The sequence below is a fragment of the Scomber scombrus genome, chromosome 16 (genome assembly GCF_963691925.1).
Source record: "Scomber scombrus chromosome 16, fScoSco1.1, whole genome shotgun sequence".
Classification (NCBI taxonomy): Eukaryota; Metazoa; Chordata; class Actinopteri; order Scombriformes; family Scombridae; genus Scomber; species Scomber scombrus.
The window spans coordinates 14,570,707-14,596,699 of NC_084985.1; the positions used below are offsets into that span (position 1 = coordinate 14,570,707).

At 40.5% G+C, this 25,993-nt stretch overlaps 1 protein-coding gene across 1 annotated transcript; it reads left to right on the forward strand.

The window, feature by feature from the left end:
* The first annotated feature begins 7,700 nt into the window (after positions 1–7,700).
* Positions 7,701–25,133, forward strand: mylipa (myosin regulatory light chain interacting protein a). Its single transcript, XM_062435777.1, has 7 exons — positions 7,701–7,933; positions 9,256–9,446; positions 18,908–19,093; positions 20,240–20,437; positions 20,562–20,726; positions 21,866–22,289; positions 23,494–25,133. The coding sequence occupies exons 1-7, from the start codon at positions 7,847–7,849 to the stop codon at positions 23,689–23,691; spliced, it is 1,449 nt and encodes a 482-aa protein (XP_062291761.1). The 5' UTR covers positions 7,701–7,846; the 3' UTR covers positions 23,692–25,133.
* The last annotated feature ends 860 nt before the right edge of the window (positions 25,134–25,993 follow it).

The window sequence follows — 25,993 nt, forward strand, 5'->3', positions numbered from 1 at the left end:
AAGCATTTCAGTAGTGTGTATGAGAGCGTTTCAGTAGTGTGTATGAGTGTTTCAGTAGTGTATGTGTGTGTGATTTTCAATGTGGTATGTGAGTATTTTTGGTTTCATATGTGTATTCGAGAAGAAAAGTATGTGTATGCAAATTGTAATTCTGAATTATGTCCCCAACAGCCCCTCATAGTAAACATCATGACAAAAAATATGCTGTGAAGATATGAAAATTAACCGAATCATGTCAATTGGAAGGTCATTTTAACAAATTTGTCTGCCAACAATAGTTCTTGGTAAGTGTTTGCGGATGATTATTCACCATTATTGGATTCATCTACCTTCTTTGCCCACTTATTCCCATTCCCACTCAGAAAGGATAATGTGTTTAAGGAAAATGAAACACACCGGGTCATTTCTCATCACAGAGGCTAACACAAATTCTACAATCCTGAAGTTAAAATGTGGCCCGAACAAATGTTTGCGGAGAGTTTTATAGGACCTTTGATCTTCATACATACTTCATGCATTTATTATGGCCATAAAATAATCTAAAAGAGGGTATTAAGTGTCACATCTAATGCATGTGTTGAGCAGTTTTACATTTGGGGGTAGGTTAGAGCATTATGGCTTTTCTAAAAAGCTACAATCTTATAGAATATAGCTAAAAGACCAAGGAGATAAAGCAATTACTCTGTGTCTGGCCTCTTAAGACCTCAAAATTCCATGAAGTCACATTTGTCCTTTAGCGACTAGAATGTGTGTCCTCTGCTGGGATTTGCAGTCTATCACCACGTTACGTAACTATCTTTGGGAACGGTTTCTTCCAGCATAGTTTACAAATACGCTTGTTGGATGAACCGAGAAAGAGGAACTCGCCGTTCTCCACTTTGTACCTCTCTTGAAGACAGATGAGGAAAACATGTCTCTTCGACTTCCACAGTCTTGACGATTGCCAGGATATGATGGTGTCATTACAACCTCAAGTGCTTTCTGCCAGAAGAGATCCTGTTGTTTCTGGTATAGCCAAAGACCAAAGACATGGAGTTATGAAAAGCTTTATGTTCAGAAGTAAAACTGGCTAAACTAAATAGTTTGTGAGTGCTGACAAAGGAAAAGTGACTATTACCAACATTATAAAAACCACCTGTAAAGAAAGTAAAGAAACCACTTGTTAGATGGTGATATTTAGGATATCGTCAAGTGTATATCTGGTGTCAAAACATATGATTTATTTGGTGGCAAAGACAAGAAATACTTTGAAAAAAGTATTGTTTCACCAATATGAATATCCGTGATTGCATATGAATGTAAAATACATGCCTATTGCAGCCCTGCCAAACCAAAATGGAATAACAACCATTTATTTTTTTAAATACAATTTCATTAGCAAATTTGTCAAGGATACTGACCAACACAATTTCCTACACAGAGAAAATTAGATCATTTTTAACTTGTATGTAGATTGTACAGAGTGCGCTATCACACCCTTACAATTAACCACTGTTACAAGACTTAACACTTGTTAAGTACAGGAGCTCCTGAAAGCTCCTGTACTTGCTTTCAGGAGCTTGGACTACTGATTGATCTTTTATAGCAAAACTAGGCTCAAAGCTAGCAAAGCATTTTCTCCTACTTTAGGTGATGGGTCACTGATGTATTTATCAACCAAGATGTTAAGTGTCACTTAACCTGACTATAATTTAAAGTTAATTATCTAGTGACAATTAATATTCCAAATATTGCCTCATAAATATGTACTAAACACATAAGTTCCAAAAATAATTTTACGAAGCCCTGATGAAAGTTTAATTTATTTGTTTTCACTGTAGTGTGGCTACTTGTTAGCTGCCTACAGTAGTTGCAATTATTTTGTTTTACTTCGTCTACAATGACTAGCATGTAAGGAATTGCACATTCAGTACTTAATCACACTTTCCCAGAATGGTATCGAGTTGAGTTATCATCATCTGTGGTGCATGTATCATTTGCCTAATGAGGCCATCGTTAGTGATGATGGGTTGCCAGTTTTGTGGCTTCGGGGATGAAACTCCTGGCTCACAGCAGATGAGACTAATTTCTTACCTTTTTCTCATCCCTTTCACATTTGCACATATTACATTTACACACTTTTTTATTATCTCCTTCTGTTTATTCATCATCTTTCATTAGGGCCAGACATGGTGTGAATGCATTCACCAGTCTAAGTTTTTTTTTTTTAAACATACCCTTGCCATACCCTACATAAATGCATTTGTACTCTTGATGACTTCGACTTCATTGTCGAGTGCAAGATATTTCATTAGTGCCTGAGTGAAACTTAAAGAAAAAAAACAACTTCTCTGGACGATTAACTTTAAACTCCTACACGGATCTTTTTATTTTTCATACACCACTATCTTCCTCCTCCTTTCTCGCCCTCCCATTTCTCCAGCACTCCTCATTACAGTGATGAGAGTAACTGGCAATGGCATTCCCTGCCAAGCAACAGCCTCCATGCCTTCACACCCTATGTCAATGCCTCAATGGAAATGTGCTCCAGTTTTCTACAGTATGGCTAGAATAATCCGTCAAAAGGATGACAGGACGGAAAACTTGTCCCAGTGATTGAATTATTTGTTACATGTGTTAGGTTACAATATATTATGATATGCATAATGTACTAGTAGTTATGGGCTTACAGAAACAGGGTGCAGGTGAGTAGAGTAGCAAAATGATAAATAAGCCATAAAATGCAATGAACGACAGGGAGACTGTTACTGTATGTGACTGTTAAGTAACCAATACGTAAACCAATAGTTTGCTAAGACATAGTTGTTGAATGGTTAAGCATTGGGCATGCTTACAAACACTGAATGATGCGCCTATTTGGAAAAACGAAATGATAATAGCGGCACTGATTTACAATCCTAATTTTGCAGCTTGGCATTGTCAATTTGCATCTGATGCTTCAAAAGGTACTGAACAGTTTGTCAGAATTTGAGGAAAGAACATTCTTTTCATTTTCTTTTGTCTCATAATGTTGTAATGAAAGGCTGTTAGATCTGAGCTTTGATTTAAAAAAAAAAAAACGCTCATAATTCTCTTCAGCTGAGACACTGTTAAAGCACTTACTGTTATCCCAACAGACATCTTGAAATACATTTAAATAATTCCCATTATGTTCTCACTCACACAACCCCCAAGGCATTAAACATGCTGTCTGAGATTTTTAAAATACAAATCACCAAATGAATAAAAAGTCAGTGAGATTTACAAAGACAGATTTAAAGACTGTTGGCACATACAGACCATGAAAATTTAATTTGGGCTTGAACTGTATTGTGTGTTGAATGTCTTTAGTATCTGTATAGAAACATATTGCTTTTCCTTTGTTGTTTTAGTGCAAAACAACTATAAATCCTATTGTCGGTGAACTTAAAATTTGCTTGTGAAATTTCTTGAAACAAACCAGCAATGACAAACATGATGTAGGTGTACAATTTACTTATATTTATTCCAGTAAAATCTAATAAAAAGGAATCAAACCAATATCTCAAAATAACACTTTTATCAATAAATACATGTCATACTCCATCAGGTCTCTCTAGCCTCCCACACATGGAACCAGCCATGTATAAAATGTTCTCCGAGAGACCCAGAAACGCGGAAAAATAAACATTAACACTAATTGTGCTCTGCTGTGTTTCTGAAAATACCATTTCTATTAGATACAGTCACTGCATTTGTATCGGCACAGTTTGTTTCAGCACACAGCAGTTTACGCATCATGCAAAACCAATCATACTGATTATTCACTGAAATCTAGGCCATTCCTAATCAGCAGTCACACAAACTAAGATTAGATGATAATAATAACCCACTTACTGATGGTTGCAATAACCAATCTAACTTGATGGGTGAATAATAAAATCTCTGCTCCATCCAAAGGCAACCATACCTCTAATTTAATAAGTCAATCCATCATTTTTTGGCTTCTAGAGAGCCAGACTCCCTCTGCCAGTTCCTTAGTTCTCTCTGACAGCTTCCATTCTGCCCGGTAGCGTAAATCATCCCTCTCCTCGCCTGCATCTACCAACTCAATCTTCAAAAACATTTCTTTATCCAAGATCATAGAAGCTAACATTGAGTCTGAAGTTTGTCTGGCTCTTGGAACCCTGGGGGAGGAATGAGAAATCCCTCGAAGAGGGGGTGGACCACTTTTAACCCCTCTGCTTTTGACTTCCTCTCTCTCATGTTCCACCAATCTCACATTTCTTTCCTCAGATGGAAAAGTACTTGAGGAGCTTTCATTGGTTGATTCGGAGCTGGCAGATGACTTTGTGTCCGCTGATTGGTCATGGTCCACTTGGAAGGCTAATTTCCTGTTACTTTGTCTGTTGATTGGCAGACATGGAGGCCATCGGAGGGAGAGACATCTTGTCATTGCTAGCCATAACTCCTGCGGCCTGAATAAATTTGACCTCGGAGTTTGATTTTTTCCACAAAAAGTATCCAGTTTTTCTGGTTGCATGCATTCTTCTGCTAACTCAACCTCCACCAGCTCTGTGACAGGTACTCCATTAGAGGTGTTTGGTGACAGCTCCTCTTCTCTGTCTTCATCTTTTGACTGTAGTTGCTGATCCTCTCCAAAGCTGAAAGAGCTGCTGAACCTCTGGCTCCTCTTCATCAGACTTTCTGCTTCCACATCTGAATCTGAAGATAAATCTTCATCAGATAAGCATCCATGTGTCGACGGCTGTTCTATGGAAAGCTTGTCCTTTGACTGTGGCCGTTGATTCCCTTCAGACTCAGAGGAGTTGCTCGCCCTCTGGCCTCTCCTCATACTTGGGCAAACAAGTCCCCTCCTTTTGCTTAATCTGTCGGTGCTGCTCCTCTTTCGGTTTACAAGAGATAGACTGAGAGGGATATAAGCAAGGCTACCACAACAACAACAACAACAACAGCCACTGCAGCTCTGTTAGCATGGCACTTTCTGACATAATCTCTGCTTCAAGAGGCACAGCTTTGGCTACAGAGATGGGCTGCGATGACGCTGTGATGTCATGTGCCCACATGCACACCCACAGAGAGAAACCCCTGCATGGCTATGTTTTCACGCTCTAGTCGAGTGAGCAGTGACTTGCCTCAAAGGGAAGTGATGTCACATTTCATGTTGTCATACCTAGCCGCAAGCCAGGAGTCTGCAAATGGTCTGTTTGTCTGAAAGAGCCCAGATGGAAAAAAAAAAAAACTGACCTAGATGCGCAAAAGCGAAGTCCTAATACTACATTTTGGGTTTTTTTGCCCTTTTCGTCTTTCTATTGTTGCTCTGATGTCATAAAATATCTATTTTTTATTTTTCTGAAACGCTGTCACTTGTTCCTTGTCTTCCAGTATTACAGTGCACCAAGGGAAGTACTAATACCTACATTTGAAAAAACACGATGTGGGTATCTAGAAACAAGTGTATTTCTAACATCTATTAATGTACACAAATAGTGGTATATATTTAAAGGATCATAACAAATTAAGTCCATCATATTGCAGTGTATCACAGACACAGATTTGTTTATTTGCCCACTTAGCATGCTGTGGGAGACAGAAAGCGAGTGAAAGTCAAAAGCTCCCACCAGCATGTGTGTGTGCATGTGTATGTGTGTGTGTGTACATGTGTTTGTGTGTCTGTCTGTCGCTTGCTCAGTGAGTGGATCCCACGTAGACAGTGCATGTCAGGTCACTCACCATCTTCCCTGCTTTTCCATTTATGGTCATGACAGCTGCCCAGACTGCACGCCTCTCTGTTCATTCATTGTTCACCTTCTTACATCATCTCAGGGCAAAAGGACACAAGCGACTGCCAACTCCAGACTGACTGACCTTATCATATACAGATACACACAGAACACAGATATACACACACATTAGAGCTGATAAGATCTGTTGAGTCATTTTTTGTGTGTTGGGGGCTGCTTATCTTTGAGATGGAGAGAGAGTTACTGGAATGATCCCATGTCAGTAGCAATTATATTTAACATACTTCTCACAAGTAGTGATCAATAATATCAGATGAAAAGCACTGTTACTGTGTTTCATGATATTGGACAGCATGTCCCCAAATGAAATAAATGGATGAAAACATTTGCTATGCATTTTCAGATTCAGATCAGATTAATTATTTATTGTCCCCAGGGGGAAATTTGTTTTCATATCCATATTCATAACATTCAAAAAGGTCAACAAACATCATCAACAAAAAACGTATAGACACTCAACAGGATACAAAATACAAAACAAAAACAAAAACAAAACAGACCTTCTAGACAAGACTTAAACACAAATTGCACAAACAGGTGACAAAGCGGGTCTTCCTGTAAACATGGTGTAGCCTTTCACAGTAAACATGGTGTAGCCTACACATGTTCAGTCCCCCTTTGAACCAGTTAGTTGTAAACATTTCACACTGTGCTTATGTGGGAATGAGGCCATACTGAAGTTGCTTTAGATTGGATATCATAAAATCGATCAAAATGAGAACACTGATGTGTTTTTAAAAAATAAAAAAAATGCAGTGTCCAGCACAATCCCACAGTGTCCAGCTGGATCTGAGTCACTGATGCTACGTCAGGAATGCAGTGGTAGGAGAGTACACAAATATGGAGAGGCACCCTAACTGCCTTTACTCTAAAATGTCCCCTGGCAGGCAAGCACAGAGCTTGGCTGAACACCATGTCTCCCTAGTGTAAGTATGAGTGTGTGGCTGCAGTTTCTGCAGTGTCTTTTGGCCTAGACTGTGTCCCACTGTGGAAATGATAGCATTACAATTAAAGCACTTTGTTAAATATGTGATAAATGATATATCAGAAAATAGTGGTTATTACTGTTAAGACATGAGACTGGATACATATTAAATTATGTAGCTAACCTAGCTGTATATCACTGAAATGGTCACTGAAGGAGTTCCATAGCTTAAACCTATGATCACTAAGGCAGGAGCCAAATTATTAGTACAGCAAATATAGCATGGGTGATCAAATCTAAATATCTTGACGGATACAATCTAAACAACTTAACTGGTTTTTAAGAAAGTGTAAATGCCAAAACACCTCTCTTCACAGGAACATGATTTGATTGTAATTCATATCAGCAGTGATGAAAGGGAAGTCACTTTTATCTCGACCTATTCCTCACAATAAGTTTTAGAAGACACATTTTAGCACATGTGTCTTCCGTTCAAGGACACAAAGTATTACATAAGCAGGGATACTATGGAAACTGTGGAAGTGAGTTGGAAACACGACGAAGCTGCCAACATGAAAAATTCATAAAAGCTTTGAAGAGCAACTGTGGGGTAGTAAAGCGGGATGTTTTCCCGTTATCACAGCTATTTCTGGACTCCATTCCCATACATAATTCACACAAACCGAGAGGAGAAACCCGTACACAAGCCATTAACCTCACCCCTAAGTCTGCTGAAGTTCGCTGAAATGTCTAATTCATTAGGAGCAGGTGAGTTGAGCCACTTTTAGGTCCATGCAACAGGCGAGCCAGATGAGGGCGCAGCGGACTCCTCACACTCCCAGGCACGGGAGGTGAGCTCTAGCAGAACAGTGTGTTGATGTAACAAGACTTCTGATTGGTTGAGAAAAGACAGCGATTATATTAAACTGGATGTCATTGGATAGCTGTGAGTAGGCGGTGCTGTGCATGGCATTTCATTGATATAGCCTACAGCTGGTGGCCACAGTTTCGCCACACGGAGTGAAAGGGCTAAGAAAGTGACGAAGGCTTCATGTAGGGGGGATTCAAGAAGGCTCGAGGATTGTTTTTTTTGGTGTTAAAGAGTGGCACACCAAAGACTTACTGAATCACAGCCAAAATGCTTTGCCACGTTACTCGTCCGGACTCGGTGGTGATGGAAGTGGAAGTTGATGCGAAGGCGAACGGTGAAGACTGTCTGAATAAGGTAGGCTGTGGTGGAATACACATCACGTTTTTATTTATTTATCATGATATCATGATTTATAAATACAGTGCCGTGATAAGCTAAGGTAACAGTCCTAGTTGTCTTGAAAAACTTTTTTAAAAATCCCTAACTTAAATCAATTCGTTGCTTATTTGTGACCCAAACATGCTATTACTGTAAATGCAGTTGAGGAGCTGAGAGTAGTTTCTGCGCGACCAGCAATGCTTTAAATAATAAAATGCTATTGGCTGCTTGATATAATAGTCAGTGTGAATTCGCCGGTAAATAACTAAAAAAAAAAACTATCGATATGCTTCTTTGTTGCAGACAGTGAGGAAAGAAACACAATGTTCTGCTGCGCACGATGTGCACAAACAATATGATACATTTGTTTATAACGGCAAAACATTCAAATGAAAGAGCAGACTGGAACCTCCTGACATTATATAGACGTAGGAAAGTTTTGAGACATTGGAATAAAACTGCCCACAGTTGCATCTACCTGCATGGCTTAGTCAGAGGCTGACGGTCTTGTCAAGGTTACTAGAGTTCATTCGTCTGCTTTGCAACCACTCAGCTTCTCACTCTACTCAAACTGAAACTTGATTTTCAACTAAGTTCACAACTTAGAAAAAAGTTTCCCACCAAAAAGCGCACGCAAACAGGATACGAAGTCTTCCTTTCATCGGTAGCCTCAAGTTGTTTTTTCCCTCACTAATAAAATGTAAAGCTCTTTCGTATGCATGGCATATTCCCAACTCGCCTTGGATATGAATGAGTTTTATCTCCGGGCTCCCGGCAAACGTACCAGTTATGTAATAACCCCATGGCTGCAGCCGCTGAGGGGGCGTGGGATTGTGGGTTTGATGAGCCCCTTGAAGGGAGCCTCCAAGTTTACTTCCACCCCTACCGTGAGCTTGAGAATATTGATGGGTTTTATCTGTGTGAGTAGCATGGGGGTTGCAGGAATCCAAATAGACAAAGTGATACAATAACTGTTCTTTCTTTAGCCGAATGCAAATAATCATGTGAAAATTTATTGAGTCCTGTGTGGGAACTCTGTTGGTTCTTGCCGTCCTTCGCTGGGAGGCTAAATCTATTATGGATTGTCTTATTTAAGTACATTTTACCCTGCTGTCACACAGGGGCTTGACTAAAGCCTGACAATATGCAGCCAGGTTTAAGAAACTATAAATCTAATGTCAAAATGAGTTGTCCCCTAATGCAATTTACCCTAGCAGCTGTGTTTTAGGATGCCTTTTGAATTGCTTTGTCTAAAGTTTGCTTTTATAATTTGCACCATTTCTTTCATCTCTTTCCAGGTTTGCAGGAAGTTGGGCATAATTGAAGTGGACTACTTTGGGCTGCAGTTCACAGGCAGCAAAGGAGAGAACCTGTGGCTGAATCTGAGGAATCGCATCTGCCAGCAGATGGATAATGTGACGCCCTGTCGGCTGAGGCTGCGGGTGAAGTTCTTTGTGGAGCCCCATCTCATTCTGCAGGAACAGACGAGGTATGTTTACCAACTCACGTGCTGCATAGACATTGCCAGCAAAAGCAGAGATGAGCAGATATAATTGCATTTCTCAACACACAACCATTATATGCCAAGTACATGAAAACTGGCTTTTCCTCACACTGTTAGAGAAACAAAATTTAGTCCATGTTTATATTTAATATATAGTTTTCTTGTATTCCCTTTATCACTGAATGTTTCATGCCACGAGGAAAAAAAGTTATAAAAACAAAGCTATTGTTAGTGAGTTTCCAGAGTATAATCTGATGACTGTTTGCAATACAGTGGAATGCCCTGTAGTAACCTCTTCTACAAGCCCTTCCGGGGTTACTATAGGTCATTCTGGTTGAGTGCCAGGAAATGTGATCTAGCAGCTTTGGGGCTATGTGTTGCTCTGTGACTGCCCCCAGGGACCATCTCTGCACCAACCAGGACCTCTGTCCTGCCCCCACTCAGCTGAAAATAACTTTTATTGTGCTTTTTTGTTTTGTTTCAATTGTGGCCATTTTTGGTTGAACAAAAGCACAGACCTCAGTCTGACATGGTTGCAGATGCTGTTTGGAAATTGAGCAACAGGGCTAATGTAGGGTGTTTTTCTTAGGAAATTTAGTTTTGACAAAAATGTGTCATTATTAGTCACTTTCAGCTGGTTTTCATAGTTGTCTTTAATAGTTTATGAACGTTTTTGGATATGTAAAAATATGTCAACTTGAGATTTTTTTAGTCACATATATACAAATCCAACATTTTTATTTGTGTTGTAGAAACACAGCCAAAATATTTGATACAGCAAACTGCATTTTAGTCATATCTTTCTCACATGGCTCCTGTCCACTAGATCCGTTTTTGTTTTTGTCAGAACAAAGTAGCCAGCTTTTAGAAGTCTGGATCCCGACTCAGTGCTCCTCAGCCCCGGTTTCGTTTGAAGTTATAAATAGAAGGGAGATTGGTAGCCCTCGGAGCCCATCCAAAACAACTTGTTTACACACAGTATCTGGTGTGATACGGTGGATGTTATATTCACCCCAGGCGGTGCAACGATTGTTTGATACTGCAAGGTCGGATCCACAGTTGCGGAGGGAGGACCGACTGGAAGGGGAATCTGTCGGGTGTCTTTTTAAGCTCTTCCACACTGCTCTCTGCCCTCTGCCCTCTCTCTCTCTCTCTCACTCACAGCATGCCACTAGAGCTGTTCATTAAACTGACATGTATCTGCCTTGGCCAGGATTTGTGTGGCATTCACAGTATGCTCCCAGTTGCTCCCCAAATCACCCACTACCCCACCTTTTATCTGTTTCTCTTCACTCACTTCTCTTCAAATGTAAAAGTCTAAACTTAATACTGTCTTGTCGTGTTTTTATCGCCGTCAGATTTAAACAGCTTCCGCTCTCACTCTCCCTCCGTCCCTCTCGTTCACCCTCCACTTCCCTCTGCCCCCCACCCCGGCCCATATTTGGCAACCTTTTGAGGAAGAAAGTGAAAGGCGGCGGGGGTAGATGGAGAGTGTGAGCGTGGAGGACACCCGTCTGCCTGCGCTCTGACCTCCACTAGATTAGCAGGGGTTATCAACAGATGGCTGGCGTCGGGTGGGTGGAGGGTAGGGGTCAGGGGTTTGTGTAAAAAAAAAAAAAAGGTGAGATAAAGATGTGAGATGGCAGGGAAGGGTATGTGGGGTTGCTACTAATAAATACCCGCACATGGCACACACCACCATGCCGTCAAGTTATGCGTTTAATTTTGGCACAGCCTTCATGCCATCCATCTGCTCGGATGTGATATCATTTAGCAGTGGGGGAGCAAATGCTGGCATCAATTTTAGAGATGAGGGCAAGATGTTGACAGTGCACAGCAGTGAGATCTTGAGGTTTAATTCACAGCTTTGTGAAATTGCAATATTATCCTTACAAGGACCATTAAGAATATAAATGACAATTTTCTGAAATTCTATTTCACATGTATTTAATGCCATGTACTATTTTCATTACTAAAAGTAATTTTTTTTTCATTTTTTGAAAAAAACTTTTAAAATGTCTAATTTGACATGTAGAAAATATGTTTATAATTTAAGTAAAGTAGCACTTTGATGACCTCCTATTTTAGTCATTGCTCATGCTGTCACCTTTGACCTACTTCAGCTAATCCCAGCCTCCACACATCTTGCTCAGACTGCAGACACGCTCTCAGCAAGCAGGCAGTTACACCTCATAGTGAGACGCACAGAAAACCTTTCTCTGTTGCGCATTTCTGTCACTCTGTGGCTTTCAATACATGGGAACGTCTAGACGACTTGTTCCGGAATGTGTGTCCAATTCTTGTCTTCAGAAACTGTATTGCCTTTCACTTTTGTGATCAGGTTGTTACAGAAACTTGTTTTTTTTTTAACCATGTATACTGTGCAAGTCAGTGAAAAAGTTGTAAGGATTTACAGGACATTAACTCATTTTACAGTATGTTTCTGTGGTTTTGGAAGTAGCAATTATGTGTGAACTGAAGTAAATGTTCTCAGCATTGATACTGCAACGCGGAGTCGAGGGGTGGGCCTTTGTCTCTACGCCCTTCGTATAGACCTTATTACATAACCAGGGCTGGACTAAGCATGCACAGAACATCTTATGTAAGCTGCTGTGTACAGTGCTGCCACGTAAAGCCTCACAGGTCACACGAGTATTCGTGCTTACATAGAGCTGACTATGTGGATACTTTGCGGTTATTCATTTGTCAGTTATCACACTGTATACTTGATGGTTTTATCAAAGAGCTTTAAACCAACAACCACTGTTGTGGCTGCTTATAGTACATTAGTCTGATTTGATTCCCCTACAATTCATTATGTGTTAGCTGTGTAACTTTTGGTGGGTTTTTTCTGTAATGCACAGGTGTTCTCTTCTTGGGAGTCAGAACACGTGTGTAGGCTATGGTAGCTGGAGTTGGTCAAAGATCACAAATAATGAGTCGCCAGGCTTCAGTTCATCTTCATTCTATGTCAGCTGTGTCTCCTGCTTCTAAAAACCCTTTTCTTTAATCTCATTGCTTCAAGATTCTCCAATCCCCCATTTCTCTCCGGCTTGCTTTATAAATGTGTTTCCCAGCTTACTTTGCAAATGCAAACTTTGCAGATGCATGAAATTGGCTCTTAGGATGGCTTCTTCTATCTCAGCTTCTATTTTTGGTCGATAATGGTGCCATATAGAAGTCTAAATGAAGACAGAAGATTAAAGCAGGCCCATTCCAACCTTCCAGTGGTTTACAATGGACTTAGTTTTGCATTAAAAATGCTTCCAACCACCCAGATTCTTGGTTTAATCGTTTTATTTTATGCCAGTGGAAAAGAAAAGCTGCTCTGCAAAACATAGTTTACTTGTAAAACATCTGATTTGTATTCATCTGCATTTCCATGACATATTAAGTGATGTGTTACTGATTGGGTACAAGAACACACTTTTCTATTGGTTAAGAGATACTGACCCAAGGGCCTCAAAACAGCCTATGTTGTCTGCATCATTAAACACAACTCGCTAGAGGGTGTTTTTGGTTTAGATACGTGAATATTTCTCCTCCATTAGCCCCCGTATTTAGCATTCCGATCAGGCAAATGTTGGGTACCCTCAAAGGGCACAGCTGTTAGCACAGGCTTTATCTGAGGTCCTGATTGTTAACCTGTTAACCTCTTTGTTCCTAAGGCTGTTTTTCACTTAAACTCAAACCAAAAGCCCCATTTTAACAACAGATGAAGTTCAATCATTATGTTGTAACCGTTTATCGAATGCAAGTTGGGTTTTTTTCCACATGCAGAGTTTCTTAAGCAACAGTGGAACACATTTAAAAAATCCAGTCTGAAAGACATCAGTCAAGTAATTGAGAATAGTTAACACTACGCGATGGTGGGGAAAGCTGTCCTCAAAGTCAAACATGTCAGATTTTCAATAAACAGTCTGTTCTGTGATGTAGAACACGTGGAAACTATTTCAGATTCAAATTATTTAAATACATTTTTAAAAACGTTGCTCTATTTATGTCATTGCTCAGTGCACTGCACAGTGTTTGACTACTCCCGGGGCAATGCTCCATCCTTCTTGCATAAGCCCATCAGGAAGTCCAAAAATTGAGCGATGAAAACGAACTGCAACAGACCATTGACCTGTCCAGGGTGTTTCCTCACCTTTTACCCAATAGCATGGTGGGATAGGTTCCAACCTTCCATGACGTCTAAAAGTTAAAAAGTGTGTGTTGAATGGATGGACAAAGAGAACTTCTTACAAAAAATACTAACCTAACCTAGCCTACCTCCTTGTCCAGCGATAGCTTAGTTGGGCACAAAGAAAAGGTTTACTTTGACTGTATTTTCTTCTCTGCATCATCTTTGTTTTTACAAGAGTGAAATGCAGTTCTTAACTTTCATCAGCTAACCCATGAAACTTGAAGACAAGAACATTATCACTTGGTTTACACTTCCTCTCAAGCTGAGTGTTCTGCAAAAATAATGTGAGGAAATGTATTCAGATCACACAACTTATCATTTACTGGCTCACTGTGGCAGGCTACAAAGAAAATCAAGCCAAAGATCACACTAGATGCCTGTGGGTCTTCAAGTGTTCCAAAATACCACCCAATTTTTATTTTTTTATTTTTTTATCAGCATGCTCCACCATCAGTAATTAGTCACTTATCATTTTCTCTCCTCCTTCATTTGTTGTGAACTTTAGTAACCTATCCCTGGTTTGTCCTGAAATCATATTAGGAATGAAATGGAAATTGTTTTTTGTTTTTTTTATGCCTGAATGCAGGATTGATGCTGGGCTTTAATCACCGTTTTACCATCCAGTACAGAGCACCAACTTGTAACCCAAGGCATTTAGCATACAAACAGCTTCTTTGTTTTATTGCTGTACGGCTTTCAGTTCAACTTGGCAGAGACAATAGGCGTATGTTTTAATTTTAGTACTATTTATTTTCTTTTGCAACTTGAAACTCCGCTAAATAACACGATTGAAACTAAGTGTCATGTTTTTAGTCTGACTTTCCGTTCAACCCACACCTAAGGAGAAGATGTTTCGCAGAGTTTACTATAGTTCATTGACAGATAGTAACCTCTCAGCACACAGCTCCCAGCAGTGTTATTTGACTAGCTCACAAACCGCATTATTGAGAGCCTAACCGATGAGGTCTGAAACTCTACTGGTGATTGGTTGGATGAAGTGCAGTCTCTAGGCAGAAGTGTTAGGTTTCAGTTCACGGGGACTTTTTGTTCCTCCGTGTGCTGAGCTGGCTGACATTCTGCAACCTACTTCGGGGTGTAAAGACACTGGGTTTGGGCAGAAAGCACAATGGTGACAATGAGTAAATGAGACAATGGTTTTATAGATGGGTGACACAGACTGGAAAGAGTTTATTTGACTTGGTAATGAGCCTCCGATACTTAAAGAGAAAGTTAACTGGTCCTTCATTTCTCTGGCACATATAAAAACTGGTAACGATTCCTCAAATCCTCCCAAAAATGTTTACCAAAACGTGTATGTTAGCAATAAGTTCCTAAATTGCACAAACACTGCATTTTATGATTTTCTTTTCAGTATTTTTTTTAAGTTTAATAGTTCCACTGGGCAGAAGAAATCGGGTGAAAAACTTAAATTATCTCATACCCACTCAGCTTTGCAACCAGTGACCTATTTTCAGATATTCTTTCTGAGGGCTCAGTCCTGCTTTAATTGAATTATTCCAACCAGGCAATCAACTATTCAAACATTCCTGCAGCCCCCCCCCCCCCCCTGCAACCACTGTTTTGAATTGCATGTACTTGTTCTGCTTTCTAATGCTCTGTTAGCAGTCACAGGAGGTATTGTGACTATAAATGTGTAAGCCTCTTAAGACATTGATTATGGGTTATCTCTATGAAGGACAAAGCAATCATGAGGTGTATATACAGTGTAACACAGTGAAGTAGGCCAGGAGACTTTGGTCTCAGCACAGACTTCCTGGCTCTGGTCTGTGTGTCTGGTAAGTCAGCGAGGCCCAGTCCAAAGAACAAGGGAATGCAGTGATGTTGTCTGCTGTGTTTAAAGTACACTTCATGGATGACTGTACTGATGCGTGTGCAAATGTGTCTGAATAGTAATGTGTGCAGTATACAGTGGAGAGGTCTTGGTGCTGATAAACAGCTTCTCAAGCTGATGCGACCTGGCGTTCTCACATGCCAGCAAGAGACAGATTTAAGTCCTGTGATTCTGCCTGGCCAATTCACTCTCATGAGAGTCACAGTGACTTAAACCCTCGATCATCTGCACGCCCGTTTGGTCGAGCATGAGGATCATTTTTCCACTCTGTCGTCTCTCGTCTTGTCACCTTGGCTACAGTCTTGTAAACCTCATGGGGTTATGAAAGGGTAACCTTTTTAAGAAGGTATTTCCTGACATATTTAGTCACTTCAAGGCTCAAATGTTCCCAATAAGGGACCAAATCAAAAAAGGCACCACACAAAAAAAAACATCAACCTCAAACATCATGCTGGGGACATAGCTACTGTATCTGTGAGCTGTTGTTTCTCCCATGCTCTGTGCTTTCAGCAGCGTTTAGAATGGATCTCCACAGGTGCTGAGGCAGCACACCACCTGAGCAGACTGACCACTGTCTAAAAGCTAGGAAAAGGCCAAGAAAGTTTAAAGAGAAGTGTATGTTTCTTATAATAACACAACTGGAAAAAGTATATATTGATTACAAATGAAGCAGCTGATAAAATAACCAGAAAAAAACTAGTGTGTTAGAGCAGGAAACAGTAGCAGTTCAGCTTCACAGGGGCCTGAGTAGGAAAAAATAATCGGTCTGCATGTGACGCAGCTGTGTGTTGTCAGTGTTAGCCATGGTGCCGTGGTGTTTCGCAAAGTACATATCAAACGCCTCTCACTCAGCCTCAGGGCAGTCAAACAGGAACAAGCTTTTGGTGAACTGTAACTCCTGTTGCAGGCCTGTTAAGCTGTTCTACTGTACGGCTTATAAGAGGTGTTGTCTTTCAGATGATAATTAGAAATATGGCCTGAGCTCAGCACAGCACGCACACCTGTTTACATACATGTGGCCAACCACAACACTGGGAATGCAGGAGTCAAATGTCTTGCTTAGCAAAGCCCAGTGGGCAAAAGTTGCATACCATAGTCCACATTGTCACAGATGGTCGGCCAAGTAAAACAGCACTGAGATTAAATTCAGCAACAAGCTAACCAAAGCATTCATCAACACAAGTCCTAGCCTGCTCAGATATTAAATGTCCTGTTCATTGGCACCATGACCGATAATAACCTCGCCAATCTCTGCCTGAACTAGAGTAACCTCCGCAGCTTGCTTTAGAATAACCCTTTGTCGGCACCCTGTAACTCCCAGTCAAGTCAGGCCCATTGTTTGCGTCAGGCAGGTAGCAAAGTAGCAGCGCTTCATCACATGACTCCTGCTGGGCCTGACACAATAGAGCACAGTGTTTGTGTACGCTCGCGTTGGAGGGAATGGGATGTTTAACACCATATCAAAGCACTGTTTGTTATGCCTAAGGCTAGTCAGCTACGGGGCTTCGTTGTTATGGTCTGGTTATATCAAGAGTGGTGTAGACTGACTTTGTGTCCCTCACAGTTGCTTTCCCTGTTGTTGATATCTCTTAAAAGCATGTGAATGTGTCTGTTGGATTAGGTGTGTCCATGTTTTTTTGCATACTGAGGCAGCTACAGACACGTCACACGTGTGCGTATTCTGCCACCAGATGCACTGCTCCCTCAAGAGTCTGGCTCCTTGTCCCAAGAGATGACAGAGGAAACAGTACCTCCAGCACGTCCCCTAAGATCTTCTTTGCAAGATGCAGTTCAATACAAACAAAGCACTACAGGTCTATGTGAAGTTAATAAAGCAGTAATGAGTGCTAGTTTCCTGCATCAGTGTCTCTCTAAACCCTCTAAAATATCCTAAAGTCACAGTTTGACCTGATTTGCACACATGAAAAATGTCTCTTTACAAAATGCTTCAAAGAGAAATGCTGCCTGAGGGAGATTTTCTTTTTTTTCTTTCTTTTTTTTGGCATGTGAAAATAAGCAGTTTCAGGTGTATTCAGCTTTTAGTCATCAGGATGTGGTCAGTCAAGCTAGAGCTTTTCTCAGCACAGAGTACTACCATAGTTTCATTTTCTTTATTACCTGAGGTCTGGAGGTTACATTAGGTCACTGTTGTATTGCTTATGTTAGAACTGGGAGAGTTGTTCCTCTGCTGCTAAAACCTATAGAAGCAAAATACACGTCTGGAGTGAGGATGACAAATAGCAAAGGCTAGACATCTTAAATTAAAGAATGCCAAACACCAGGAACACCAACAGCAGAATAACTTCATCAACAAGCGGAAAAGCTGCCTAGCTGGTTTGTGGTTACAGAAGCTGGTGAATAGAAGCATGCTGATCTTTTTAAGGTTACTGTGCCTTAGGTCATCCCAAGGAAGGATCTGTTAAGGTTACTTTAGGTCAACGTTGTAACCATGATGTAAGGACTGAATTCAGAGCGGGAAGGGGGGGGGGTTCTCTTTTGACGTCTTGTCTCCTGCTGCTAGCGAAGAGGAAAGAATTCCTCACAACCTCGAGTCAAGACAATGGAAAGGACCTAAGAACCTGCCATTGCTTAGTTTATGAGAATTTTGTTATTTTCTTTGGCCACACCAGAACTTGGTTTTCTTATCTTATCGTTCAGCCCAAACCGAATCAATTGTTGTTTTTGACCAAAAACAAGATAAGTAATAACTTGGCATAACTGTAGCTACATGGGCATATTGAATGAGTTGTTTTGGGTTATTGAACCACCATTTTTGACAACAAGCCAGAGATGAAGTGCACAGACAGGATGCTGGGTGTTTATAGGTCATTTTATGTCCCATTATTGCATTCAGCTTTCAGACTTATCACTCAATAGCACATGGAGGTGACGCAGCTGCAGTAAAAGGACAGTTTCTCATTGAATCACCAGGTTAAAAGTCAAGTACTTCTTATACTATTTAATCCTCTAACTTCTTTTTCCTCCCTCAACTTCCACTTTAATAGCTTTGAATAAATTCACTCTTAACGGATGTTCTAATACTGTGTTTGAGGAAGAGATTAAAAAAGTGAAAGTGAGTCATTGGGACAAAGAATGTCAGTTGCTTCTGCTATACACACGAACACCTGCTGGTTGTGGTGAAATTCTAGCCCTATAATGAACACCTGCTACAACCTATCTGTGCTCAACGTCCTGACTCCTTTGGCCATCGCACATGAAAGTCAGTCGTGCAGTGAAAAAAAGTGACATTGTGCATAATGATAGAGACAATAATTTAATTAATCTTCTTTCTGGATAAATGTAAAGTTGGTTTTAATTCAACAGAAGTCCATCCTAAAATTTCCAATATTTTAATCTCAGTCTTAAGATTTCCCATTTAACCAGTGTTGTGTTTTCTCTGTCCACCAGACACGTCTTCTTCATGCATGTGAAGGAGGATCTCCATAATGGTCACCTGCGTATGGGCTCCGAACAAGCAGAGGAGCTGAGTGCACTCCTGGCACAAGCCGAATTTGGTGACTACAACCAAAATACAGCCCAGTACTGGTATTCAGAGCTGTGTGGAGAGGAGCCAAGCCCTGCCACCGTCAACAGGTACTTTATTATTATTGTTGTTCTTATCCTGTATATTACTGTAATATATATCTCACAATTACTTGTTGTGTTGAACTTAAAAACCAGCATATGCAATTGTTCTGGCAATTCTACAGTCATTCAATATGTCAGCTCTCCTGATACTCAGCACCCTCATTGTCTCTGAGGGAGGTAGGAGTCCATCCCAAAAGTAAATAGTGGGTCATGGCAACAAGCCAAAGACATGGCATAATGTGGCAGCTGGTGTTCAAAGAAATGCTGTCCAGTAATTCTGCAAGTTGGGCTAATAATTCTGTCATCATTCTTAGATTGTGTGTGTGTGTAAGCTGTTTGACAGATTGTACACACACATATTGTCAGCAGAACAGAGTAATGACAGGAAATCAGATAACCAGTGTTTGCAGAGGTCTACTAGACCTCCCACTGTGCGTCTTGAATATTTTCTCTCTAAACAAAAAGCAGGAGACAAACTTTCACTACTGTCAGTCAAGAGAATATGGATCCAAATTCATTATCAAATATCAAATTTTGACAACATAAGTGCAAAAATACTCGGATACAGCAGTGACTGTCCCAACTACAGATGATGTGAATTTATTCAGGAATTACTGCAGTGTTTGTAGCTACAGTACTCGTATGTACTGGAACCATTTGTTTGTTATGCACATAATACTGTTCCTCAAATGCTGAGACTCCCAAATTATACATTATCAAGCCCATCTGCCAAACATGCTACATTAAACTTGAGCAGTATTGTGCCAGCACGCACTGCTGTTATTGCAACACCCACACGCAACCCCAGCATGACGTGTGTTTATGTATGCAGGCAGATGCATTCAGCAGATATTCTTCCCAATGATTTTTATTTTATTTTATTTGCTCTTAGAATGGCCTCTTTACTGTGGATCAATGTGGTATACATATGCCCATATGTATAAAGCTTTCTGCCTCAAGGCATGCTCAACTTTGACAGTTAAAACACACTCCAGTGTTGCATTTATCCTGCTTGCATAATGCAGCTATTACAGTGGGTGTTCTTGGTACATGATAAATAAGCAATAATATTGTATTATAAGCTCATTTTCAATCTGAGCATTTGAGTTGAACCACCTAAAATTATGGTCTCACTTTCCATCTCTCCTGCAGTATCATATCTAGACACAAGGCTCTGGAGGGTTCGGGCCAGGGCTCAGTAGAGTATCAGGCCCTGCAGCTGGTCTCATCTCTGGAGCATTATGGTGTGGAGTGGCACTGGGCTCGCGACGCAAACGGCCAACGGCTAGCAATAGGAGTCGGTCCGGAGGGCATCGCTGTTTGCAAGGAGGACTTCAGCTTAGTCAACAGGTATGATTAGTCTTAGCATCTATTAATAGCTTTATGTGCTCTTACAGTAGGTGTCAAGAATGCACGTTTTTATGTCTTGTGCATGTCTGTCTTTCACTACATAGAATTTCTCTCTGTCTTTCAGAGTAAGCTATCCCATCATTCAGATTGCCACCCAATCGGGGAAAACTGTTTACCTAACAGTTACCAAGGATACAAATGAGAGTGTGGTGCTCTTGTTCAAGCTGATCAGTAACCGGGCAGCCAGTGGCCTTTACCGGGCCATCACAGAGACTCATGCCTTCTACAGGTGAGAGCAAATAATGTAGAATATTTAAACTCAGATCAATCCCTCACATACAGTCACAAGTTATATAACTGTGCAGCCAGATTTGAATAGAAGTGGACATAGGCCTTTGGCTTTGTACTGTGGCTCAAAGTTAATGCTGACTTTAAGTATTATAGGCAAATAAGCGCAGTTGGCTATATCTTACCTCGTGTTGGGCTAAGATAGTGTAACAATTACAATAAATTTTGAGCTCTGCTGCTCAGTTGAGCTTTGTGTTTCTGTATGTGTGTGTCAGCAGTCTTGTCATTCACCAGTCTGACCTGCTTTTTCCTAACCACTATAGGATGTACTGATGATATACAGAGCAGTTTATTTTTCACTGTTCAGTAATCAGTAATAATAGGTAGAGTGAATGACAAGGTGGGAAAACCTGGCCTAAAATGTATTGGGTTTTGTTTTTTTAACTTGATCTGCTCTATTTGGCGTTCAACTGTTACTCAGTATTCATTCTCCTACATTTGTACTCCATTGACCAAGCGTGCTCCTGTTCATTTTTAACCCCGCTATGGCACAGATCCATGCAAAGTAGGGCACATAAACACAAAACCACGTCCTTGACCTGCATCAGTGTTGATAAAAAACTGAAAACAGTGATTGCTCAGGACAAAGAAGGGATATATGCCTTTTTCCTTCCTATAAACAATGTGTGGGCCTTTTGTGAGCACGCATGTGAAATTTTTAGTGAACAGGGACAATTCAATTGGCTGGGCTATGAAATTGTTTTCAGTCACAACAGTACAAAGATACAAAAGACAGTCTTGTCCTTTTGTTTCAGGCATGGGTTTTAGCTCAGAGTCTGCAGGTTTATTTATTTATTTTTTTGCAGTCATGTCTTCGTCCTGCTTTCTCAGAAACAATTGGACAGTTATTATCTCACCATGGAAATGTGGTATCAGAACAGGATTAACATTTGGTGTTGTCTAAATAAACAGTGCAGGGTGGGTGTTTAATTATATAGAGAAGTACCCTCCACAACAGTGACTGCAGAAACAATCATTAGTTAACAAAGATGATTTGATCAAAATTGGTGATTTCCTGTTAAAACTTTGACAATTGTTATCATTTTTTTACATTTATTTTTTTCTTATTTTAATTTCCAGGTGTGACACAGTTACGAATGCAGTGATGATGCAGTACAGCCGAGACTTCAAGGGCCACCTGGCTTCACTTTTCCTCAACGAAAACATCAACCTGGGCAAGAAGTATGTTTTTGACATCCGACGTACCTCCAAGGAAGTGTACGACCACGCCCGTCGCGCCCTCTACAACTCTGGCGTGGGGGATCTGGTGTCCCGCTCTGGCAGCGGGGAACGCTCCTCTCCTTCACGCTCCCCAAGCCGGGACAACCAGCAGGATGAGGGGCTGGACTGTGGGAGCTGCCAACAGAGCCGAGCCCTGCAGGATAGGCTGCAGAAGCTTCGAGAAGCTTTGTTGTGCATGCTGTGCTGCGAGGAGGAGATCGATGCTGCATTCTGCCCATGTGGCCATATGGTGTGCTGCCAGACCTGTGCAAATCAGCTTCAGGTAAGGGTCTTTTTCAGTTTTTGTGAAAATGTCTCTACACTTTCCTATTGAAGACTGTGTTTATCAGTCACAGTGGGAGGCTTTTTATTAGAAAGGTGAGCATTTTTAAGCAATTTACACTGAGAGATGACACTGCTGTTTTCTATACTGCAAATGCTGATGTCAACAAGAACTTAAAAGTTGTTCTTCATAAAAGTAAATTAGACAACAAGGAAAAAGCTTTTGCTTTTTTGTTTGGTCCTTTTACTTGAGGCACCTGAGCCCACTTTGAGTGTTCAGCTGTACCCAAAAGCTCTTTAATTATACTTTAGTTTTAGCTTCTCATCCTTTATGGTCCTTTAAACAGCATCAAAAGCTTTTCTTACACTCTGCTGACCTGATGCCCCCCCCCCCCCCCCACTTAATAAGCTAAATGTTGCCCATCTTTGTGGAAGCAGATGGCGTGTGCATGTGTGTGTATGTGTGAGAGAGTTTGTCTTATGAGGGATTATAGCAGCCAGGCAAATCTCCCTTCCATTAACTCAACTAGGAAACGTGACCCAGCTAATAAATGTGTGAAAGAGTGAGAAGAAACTTAAGACAATAGAGAGAAAGAAAGTTCCACTGCTTTCAGCATGACTGGAAACTGTTTTATCTTTATAGCAACCCATTACACTTGTGTTTTTTTCATGATTAAGTTTACCTTGCCATAAGTAAGATATTTGTCATTGTCCTTCAGTCTTAACACTTGATAGTGGTGAGATGACACAAGTGATGACTAATTCATCACCTAAATGCAATCAGCTCTACTCTCCCCAGTACATTTGATGAGAGAGCAGGTTTCCATTACTCTGAGAACTGTTTGATACTGTCAGACATTAGTTGCAACTCTTGTTAGCTGGCTTCGACACATCTTGGCAACATGTGTGTTAACCCAATTATTTAACAAAATGAAACAAGGCCATGAAATGTTTAAGATGAATTAATGCAAATCTTTGAATACTTTTGAGTTGAGAACAAGAACAATGTCACCCAATATTCCCTAGATAAGGATTTCTAAGGAGTTCGCAGCATTAATACATTAGTTGAACCATTTCAAATGTGGCTCAGAGTATAGGCGACCACTTTGCCATCTTTTTATCATGTCTGACCAAAGCCAAGTGTATAAATGCCCCTCTCTAAATGTTATTCAGTGCTTAATACATTTTCTTTAATCCTCCGACAGTTGTGTCCTGTGTGTCGTTCGGAGGTGGAGCACGTGCAGCACATCTACCTGCCTACCTGCACCAGCCTGCTGAGCCTGGCGCTGACCGACAACCACCAACAACACCGTAGCAACATCCCAGCACCCATACACAGAGACATGGCCTCTCCTGACAGCTGCTCCGCCACAGAGTACGATCACAAGATGTACCACACATAAAGACATTTCCACTACACCCACCCAACTCCACAATGGACATTTTGAAGCTATACCAGCCAGATTAAAGTTAAGGAACATCTGGATGTCTGACTACTCCATGAACCTCCAAAATGGATAGAAACTCTGGAGCATAATCAGAGATCAATGCACTCAAGCCACTCCTCCAACTCATGTCTGTGTGTGTTTTTTTATTGTTCACTTTGTCTGGTTGGTTCTTAGTACTGTTGGTTATGTTAAGACAGCTGAGTAACTCTGTCAAAATCTTGTTTGTTTTTAAGCAGCTTATCAACCCCTGCCACACATTGGTTTTAGATTAGGCTCTTATTGTCCATGTTAAGTAAATTATTGCATCAGTTGACCTGATACAAAATAGAAACATTCTTTTTGAATGATGTTTTGAATTTGTGTTTTTGGTTTATCTCCTTGGCTCCATAAAAGGCTCCTAGCCCCAGAACCTGAACCATATGATGACCCTATGTGTTTTAGAATAGCCAATGGTTGTCGTCTTTTTTTTAAAGCCATCTGACATTTTAAAACGTATCTATTGGATTTGAGGACTGAATTTTATGGTGTAACGGAGTGAGGTGAATTTTTTTTATATTTTATTGCTTTATTGCTTTGTTTTTGTCATGTTCCATGTTTTCCATGCCAATGAGGAGGCTTTTAGAGGCGAAGCAGCAGTGCTCTGGGTAAAGAACTGTATACTAATGAGACACTGCAGGCAAGAAGGCCTCTGGCACTGACCAATGGGTCAAATGAGAGTCTTTAAGGTTCCTTTAGCCCACCAGAACTGTATCTTGCTGACACTCCTCCACCTTGAAATGGGTCTTGGTGATTAACTGCCTATTTGTCCAAAACAACAAGCCCTGTTTCATAGACTGCAGCGCCTTTTAACAATGTTATCTCCATGCCAACAGAAAGTTAGAAAGTAAGAGCATAAATGTTCTTTCTACTTGACGCCAAACAACAAGGTTATCTACGAGAAATAGTGATTTGCCCAGCAGCAGCTGCTTCCCTCTGAAAGCCTCAGCTATACATTTCTTCTCCTTTTGAATATTTTTAAAGGGTACTAGGAGATCCGTCTGTGCAATACTTGCTTGCTTTTTGAAAAGCTTTTCATTTTCGATTTTTATTTAATTTCAAAGACTATTTAAAAACTACATTGTCACTTTACAAAGGAAGTTTTCCACATCTGTATGGGGTTTGGCCTTAATGTAGCAGCAACACCATGTTTATGATAAACTTTCCAGACTTTTTTCTAAAGAAAAGGAAAACTTAATTTCTTTATTGCTGACTCAGTTAAGCTCAGTGAATACAGGGGAGGACTTTTATTTTTCACATTTTACAAGTAGCAACTTGTTTCTGTTTTCTGAAGCAAAAGCCACTATGCTCTGTATATGAGAATAACTTAGAATTGAACCTTTTTATATATATATTCTGCTTTTAACAAAAGAGAAAGTATTAATAAAGTTGTTTTAAAAAAAACAAACCTCACTTTGGATCTTTGGGACATTTGTTGCAGTTTTGTATGCATCTGAAAGGACATACACTTGACATCTTATTGCAAACATCCACCATACATACACTGTTGAGTTGAGCATATGTTGTTGAGGTGTACTTGCATGCATACTAAGTAATGAAAACTAGACTAGTGCTTCCCAGTCTGGAGGTATGGACTCTCAAAGGGTGTTCAGATAAATCTCAGATAATTAAAGAGATAAGCAATGGGAAACAATGTTTGTAAAACTGTACTTCTCACATTTTTACTTACCCCCCTCTTTTTCAAACGCTTCACTACTTTAATCTCTTTGGGCCTCAAAAATCATTCAAACTAGAAAATTCAGGAAAGATAAATCTCTTTGGTTGGTGCACTGCTCACAAATTCCATACTCAACACTGAAGCAAATACATACTGTGTAATGAGACCAACCAAAGCAAAAATATATGGAACCACTGCACCATGCTCCCTCTTGAAACTTAGGATACTAGGTCCCTGAAAGATGCAGATTTACAGAGATAACTGATTATGAAACTTTTCTTGGTAAACAGCAAACTTATCTTTAAATAAATCCAGCCCCAGAGGGTTCAGATAAGACATGCTGAGACTGTTGTGACCTGTTGAGCTGTGTGAAGCAAATAGCTGCCATGACTTGAGACTTCACTGCTACAGCAACCCAGGTGGATGGTACACTGAAAGGTCAATGCGCCATTTGTCATCGTCAGGTTAGGAAAAGGAACTGAAAGTAGCACGGCGTGTGGCACAGAGACGCCCTCTTTGTTGATGAGAAATGACAAGCACAAC